This window comes from Etheostoma spectabile, chromosome 4 (assembly GCF_008692095.1).
Source record: "Etheostoma spectabile isolate EspeVRDwgs_2016 chromosome 4, UIUC_Espe_1.0, whole genome shotgun sequence".
NCBI classification, from domain to species: domain Eukaryota; kingdom Metazoa; phylum Chordata; class Actinopteri; order Perciformes; family Percidae; genus Etheostoma; species Etheostoma spectabile.
Genome location: NC_045736.1, coordinates 5963514 through 5970819, shown reverse-complemented (window position 1 = coordinate 5970819; position 7306 = coordinate 5963514). Strand labels below are relative to the sequence as shown.

Here is a 7306-nt window from a genome sequence, read left to right as displayed (position 1 = left end):
TTTTGAGGCTGCAGCCACTGATCTGGACGAACTAACCGACACCGTGACATCTTACAGCTTTTGTGAGGACATGTGTGCGCCGACTAAAACCTTCTGCACATACAACAACCAAAAACCCTGGTTCACAACAAGACTCCGTCAGACAAAAGAGGAGGCCTTAAGAAGTGGGGACAGTCTTGTATAACCAGGCCAGGAACACACTGACCAAAGAGATCAAGCAGCTAAGAGGAGCTATGCTAAAAAGCTGGAAAACAGCTTTACAAACAACGATCCTCGGTCAGTGTGGAGAGGCCTGCAGACACTCACTAACTACAGGAGACCATCCCCCAACACTGCTGGTTGTTTGAAAGTTTGAAAAGACCGCAGTCACATCCCTCTCCCACACCAACTCACACTTCAGTCAGTCACCTTCCCACACCTGTATGCTGTCACCTCCCCCCCTCTGACCCCTATCTTGCACTCACGATCTGTGAAGAAGAAGCAGAGGCAGAAGACCAGAAAGGCTCCTGGCCCAGACGGTGTGTCATTATCCTGCCTGAAAATCTGTGCAGACCAGCTGGCCCCCATCTTCACACAGATCTTCAACAGATCTCTGGAGCTAGCTGAAGTTCCCTTCTGCTTCAAACGCTCCACAATCATCCCAGTCCCCAAAAAACCTCCATCTCTGGACTAAATGACTACAGGCCTGTTGCCCTGACATCTGTAGTCATGAAGTCCTTTGAAAGACTGGTGTTGGCCCACCTGAAGGCCATCACAGTCCTCTTGCTGGACCCCTTGCAGTTTGCCTACAGGGCTAACAGGTTGGTGGATGATGCAGTCAACGTGGGACTGCATTACATCCTGCATTACCTTGACTCTCCAGGGGCTTATGCAAGGATTCTGTTTGTGGACTTTAGCTCGGCGTTCAACACCATCATCCAGGACATCCTCAGCACCAAACTCTCCCAGGTCACTGTGCCAGCCTTCACCTGTCAGTGGATCAGAAACTTCCTGACTGACAGGAGTCAGCAGGTGAGGCTGGGGAACATCCCATCCAGCACACGGACTATTAGCACTGGCACCCCCCAGTGGGGTGTGCTCTCCCCATTGCTTTTCTCCCTCTACACCAATGACTGCACCTCAGGAGACCCATCTGTTAAACTCATGAAGTTTGCTGACGACACAATGGTCATCGGCCTCATCCGGGACGGTGATGAGTCGGCCTACAGACGGGAGGTGGATCAGCTGGCTCTCTGGTGCAGTCAAAACAACCTTGAGCTCAACATGCTCAAAACTGTGGAGATGATTCAGGAAGTGACCCCCCACTCTTCCCCCCCATCACCATACTCAACAGCCCTGTGTCTGCTGTGGAATCCTTCAGGTTTCTGGGATCCACTATATCCCAGGACCTGAAGTAGGAGCCCAACACAGACACCATCATCAAGAAGGCCCAGCAGAGGATGTACTTCCTGTGCCAGCTCAGGAAGCTCAACCTGCCTAAGGAGCTGCTGGTCCACTTCTACACAGCCATCATCCAGTCTGTCCTCACGTCCATCACTGTCTGGTTTGGATCTGCCACCAAAAAGGACAGGAGCAGACTACAACGCACAGTTAGGACTGCAGAAAAGATCATCGGTGCCAACCTGCCCTCCGTCCATGACTTATACTCTTCCAAAGTCAGGAAACGGGAAGGAACCATCACTGCAGACCCATCTCACCCCGGACACAACCTGTTCCAGCTTCTCCCCTCTGGTAGGCGCTACAGAGCACTCTACGCCAAAACCAACAGACTCAGGATCAGTTTCTACCCACAGGCCATCTCTCTGATGAACAGCTGACTTCTGACTCACAGTGTCAGGTTCAATTCTGGTCAATACCCCAGTAACACTGTCTCCAAACAGCACCTGTTTACTGGTTCCACTTATTTAGTATTATTCATCATTCTCATTCTCATTTCTTACTAATTATGTATTATTTACTCATCATTCCCATATCTCACTTATTATTTGTTATTTATTCACCATCTCTCATCTATTTCATAACTGTTCACAATGTTCATATTGTAATATAATAACATAATACTATTTATCCCGGTATCCTTTGCACTATGCTCCACATTTAAATATTTTTTTTTGAACTCTTCATTGCACTCATGCCTCTATACTGTTTGTGTTTAGAGTATGTATATATTAGTGTGTATATATTGTTTTGGTTGTTTTATATGTGTAAGCACATTGTGAGCCTTGATGCTCCAAAGAAGAAATCCTCGTATGTGTCTTCATACCTGGCAAATAAAGCTGATTCTGATTCTTTTTTTAAATGTATGTGCGAAGTGAATCACAGTTGGATGGAATAAGAACAGAGCCAAATTAAATCATATCATACCAGCTTTGAGTCACAGAGACCACGTACTAAGATGCTTATTCAATTAGATGAAAGTCACAAAAAACACAAGGTAGCTTCTACAAACTGCCCTCGCGTGTCAAATATAAAGCATTGTAACTCATGGTCCTTACCTGTGTACTTGACCAGTGTCCGACCGGTGGAGATCTCCCACAGTTTGACCACTGAGTCTTTGCCACTGGACAGGATGTACTTGGAGTTCTTGGAGAAGATGGCGGAGCAGACCTCAGCTCCGTCGTGGGCCTTTTCGAAGGTGGACACGCAGCGGTTGGAGACACCGTCCCAAAGCTTGATGCTGCCATCCTTGCTGCAGGTGACGTAGCTGTTGGCGGTGGGGTTGTAGCTGACCCCGCTGATGGTGTCTGTGTGTTGGTCCAGCGGGTTACAGGACACAAAGCACTGAAAGGTGTTGGCGTCGTAGAGGCGAACGGTGGGGTGCTGCGTTCCCACCAGCAGAAAGTCCCCTGATGGGTGGAACGAGATTGAACGCAACATCTCTGCTTCCTGTTGGGAAATAGATGGAAAGAGGCTTGGATTATAACAAAATAATAGTAGTCAGCACAGTGTAACGAAATTGAAATGTTGCAAATTTCCCAGCCCTGTAACATAAGAATCTTGGCCTATCCACTTTCAACCACACAATTATTATTTTCCAAATCAGAGAAGTTCTGCTGCCAAAATCTGACCTGTATATATTTAAATGCTCTTTTTGCAGAGGGCTTCGAGTAGTCAAACAATTTGAGTGTGTAGTCTCTGGAGCCAGAAGCTAGAATCTGTTCAGTGGGATGGAAGGCGAGGCAAGTGACTTCATCCACGTGGTCATACAGTGTTCGGATCACAGGGTGATTCTCCATGTTTTGCTGCGCTGTCTCATTCATCATCACCTGACATATAAAAGACACACATTAAGTAGTAAAAATAAAGCAGCTGGATTCAAAACGTGAGTTCACTCTGATCTTAACCTCACCTCAATAGGCATAGCACTCTTGGCCAGCATGCGTTCAGTATCCAGGATCTTGATGGAAGCGTCGGCAGAGCCAGTAGCAATCAGCTGGCCATCCCGACTGTATGAAGCCACCCGACATGGACCCTTATGGGATGTCACATAGCAGGTCTCATACTCGGATGCCTCTGGAGACATGGTCTGGACGTCGGCATCAAATTCCATATCAATTCCCACACCAGGTGCCACTGTGTCTGAACGCCCAATGGCATACTGGACTGCACTGTCATCATTCTCCATCCCTGAAAAAGGTTGTAGATTGCTTAATTAGGGCCTGTTGGCCCATCACACATAGCTCAAACATCAGACATGGAGGAAACAATTGGTACCTGTTTTTGCCAGCTGCATCAGCTGCTCTGAGGGCGACACTACATTCTGTGGTTTGACCTCGTTGATGAGGCTGTTGGCGATGCTGGTGTATCCGTCATAGAGCAGCTGGCTGATGATCAGCTTGTACAGGTGCTGTCGGTCCTTCAAAGTGGGTTTGGGACGAAACATGGTGTGTAACTTAGCCGGCTGAAACAACAGACAATGTCGCCACATGATGAGTTATCTCTGCGTCACAAGATGTTAATGAAGTTTACAACACACTCCGTTAGCTGGGACTAATGTCGTAACGTATGGATGGAAACGGGCAGCTTGTGCTCAGGCTTAGCAGTGCTGCTAATTATGTTAGCTTTGTTGCTACATTCCAGAAAGAGCATAGACAACAGAAGTGCCGCCGGATTTAAACCGCGAACTGGCCGGACGTCATTAATGTGCAACAACAGCATCACGGGCCGTTTTAGGACACGAGATGAATATCACATTTTAAAACATTTAAATATCATACCCTTTTCAAACTCTATGGCGCTCCTCGACCCAAACGTGCCTTACGCTCTACGTATTTGCGTCCAACGTCACAGCACTCTTGCCTTCTTCTTCTTTGAGCTTTGTTAGCGGTTGGTGCATTACCGCCACCAACTGGTATGGAGTGTGGATCAGAATATCTCATTTGTCAACATGTCTTTTCTGACATATTCATTTGTTTAAGATACTGAAATAAGCTTTGAGCTCTTTTGTAGAATAACTATTAGATCACTTCTATCTATGTTAGGTTGTAAATCACATGCCTTCTTTCTTCCTCATAATGTTGACAATATGATATAATATGCTCTCTGGTTTCTTCCTGCCCTGAGTAAACACATATACATACATATATTATCACCCTGAATTTATTCATATACATTCTCTCTCTCTCTCTCTCTCATATATATATATGAATATTTATATATATACATATGTCTTCATATATCATGTATTCACCCTGTACTTTATTTATGTTCACACATCACATGGCACTACAACAGCATTTGTACAATCACTTGCTTTAGTAACACAATCTTTTTCACCTAATCATACTTTTAACCTAACCTCACGTTACTTGTATGTTTTAAAAAAAATTGTATTCATTGTATTGTAGCTATGTTACTTCATGTTACTTTATACAATCATTGACTTTGATATATTTTTTATGTCTTGCCTTAAAATGACTTTTTAACTTGCAAGCAATCTTGAGTGCCTGGATATGATTTATGACATTCTTGGTAATAATTCTACTTTCTTTTTTGACTTGCTGAAATAGGTTTGCAGAGAGGAGCTTCTGTTCCATAAAAGCAAAAACCAATTTTTTTTTATTGATTATGATAAGATGTCATCCCAATAAAGTCATAACTATAATTATCTGTTAAAATTGGCATTGATCTGTCACACTTACCACTGTATGGCATTACATATGCCTTTCATTGTATATTTTATCTGGATGTATTAGGTGTGTTTCAGTGATGGTGGTATTTAATCTGTCTACTAGCAGATCTTTCCAGGGGTTGTTATATTACTAATAAACAGATTTGTCATACATCTATCTGAGGAATACAAAAGGATTAAAAGTTACCGAAAAGCAAATTTTTAATTTTTCATATAACCCATTCTGCTCTTTAGGCTTCATTCATGAAATTCAGATAGATAATCTTTATGACATGGAAACATGATAAACTAACATATATTTTTATTTACAGACTTCAGAAAGTTTGCATGTCCTGTTAACATTATTTTCATCTGCAGTATTCTCCTCCACGTTTGTGTTATTGTTCTGGCGGGCAGATGCTCTTATGTCCTCACTTTCTCTAGAACCCGCACCCAAGTGGTGAAGAAAAATAAGCACTAACAATACACTACACTAAAGATTTGTCCTCTTTATTTTATGGCAATATGGGAAAGTCCCCTTCTTCAGATGCTTGGAGTCTTACTGTGCTGCCTTTCACTGACTGACCCTTGTGTGTATAAAGCGTTTTGTACCTCTGCTATGTGAGAGGTGTGACACTAAAGGCCAAGCAGAGGGTGCACAAGTACAACATCTCAAAGACTTTAAGAAAGAACAGCTGGGAGGAGCTGTTGTACCCAACAGAGCACAGCTCCGTTGCTATGATTACAGTCTTGGCTCTGCGGTTGTAAGCTTGAAAATGCCTTCTGCTAAACTACATGCTGAACACAGCTGAGACTGTGACAGAGACAAGTATTATGGTTGAGACGTTAACACTGACAGGTAGACACACTGGGGTTGGCAGCTTGTACTAGCAGGGGTATTGATAGTAGTGCTGAAGACAAAACTGGGGAAGGAGACGGCTGTTCTTTAGTTCCATTGTATTTAAAGGGTCAAATCATAACAGGGGTTATCCCAGGACACTTAAGAGATAGAGTAAGTCTAGACCACACTGTTAGTTACAAAGACCCAACAATTCCCCCAAGAGCAATTGCACACTGTGGCTTTATCCACTGAAAAGACGAAAGTGAACATGTAAGTGGATATAGGCCTGCAGCAGTTCAGCACCCACCCACTCACAGTCTCTCAGTTGCCACTTCCTGCAATGTGGCTCAGCACTGTAATTGCCAGCAAAAAAAAAAGACAGTGGAGTGTGCATGCGTATGGATGATAGAGAAATGAGCACATTCAAATGATACATCTGACATTTGTCATTCCATGTGCAAAAATGCAGCAAGGGACCCTTTCATAAACGAATAAAGTGAGCTGGATATTTACCTCAGATACCTTGGAGCTAGGACAGGAAAGCGCTCGTCCATCGGAGGCAGACAACTTCACAGTCTTCACAATTTGAGATTTAAGGACAAGGAACTCTTTGTCTTAAGTGATTACAGATGTTCTTGCATGATGACATTAGCTTTTTGTGTACTTTATTTTTTAAAGCATATAAATACAACAAACATAGTAGAATTAACAGTTGGCCACCACTGCAGTCATACAAATGCAACAACAGCAATAATAACAAAGAAAACAACTAAGTTCTTTTTCAGCAATGTGGACCAGGAGAAGGGTCAGAACACATGTTGTTGGTCTCTGGTCACTGCTGACCATCAGCTGTAAAACCTGACTCAACCCTGTATCCTAGTAACCATGAGCAACATGACCAAAATGCAATCAATCAACGCCTGCTCACTGTTGAAGAAGACATCCGTGCAAATCCATACAAACTGTACACACAGTGTGATTTAAAAACCTTTCATCTGACTCAGTCTCTAAAAACAGGACTGGAACTCTACTTCAACCCTGCAGGACTGTGAGCTGTGTGCTAGAAAACAGGCATGGTATGAGGTGTCTTGTTACCATGTCAACACAAAGCATGCTCTCAGTGGGCCAGCCTGCAGTTGCCTTGGAGACCAGCTAGTCCGTAGCAGTGAAATGATATAAAAAGTATTGGACTTCTTTCAGCAGATGTCATCTCAAAGTTGCATTTAATCCTACACAATGACATACTGATGACAAAAATCTGATCCTTTAGATCAGAGCTATTGGCAGGAGGAAATATTAATATATTCACATTTGAAAAGAAAATAGAATACACCTAATGCAGCTATAGTCAATAA

The 7306-nt window shown here is 43.5% G+C and overlaps 1 protein-coding gene across 1 annotated transcript in view; it reads right to left on the bottom strand.

Annotated features, from left to right (window-relative positions):
* cstf1 (cleavage stimulation factor, 3' pre-RNA, subunit 1) overlaps positions 1-4330 on the bottom strand; it is a 14844-nt gene extending 10514 nt beyond the window's left edge. The window contains exons 1-5 of the mRNA XM_032514879.1: positions 4218-4330; positions 3715-3901; positions 3350-3627; positions 3069-3266; positions 2496-2886 (exon numbers count right to left, since the gene is read on the bottom strand). Of these exons, the coding sequence (XP_032370770.1) occupies positions 2496-2886; positions 3069-3266; positions 3350-3627; positions 3715-3883 (1036 nt within the window). The 5' untranslated portion in view covers positions 3884-3901; positions 4218-4330. The remainder of the gene's footprint in view (positions 1-2495; positions 2887-3068; positions 3267-3349; positions 3628-3714; positions 3902-4217) is intronic.
* Positions 4331-7306: the final 2976 nt, after the last annotated feature.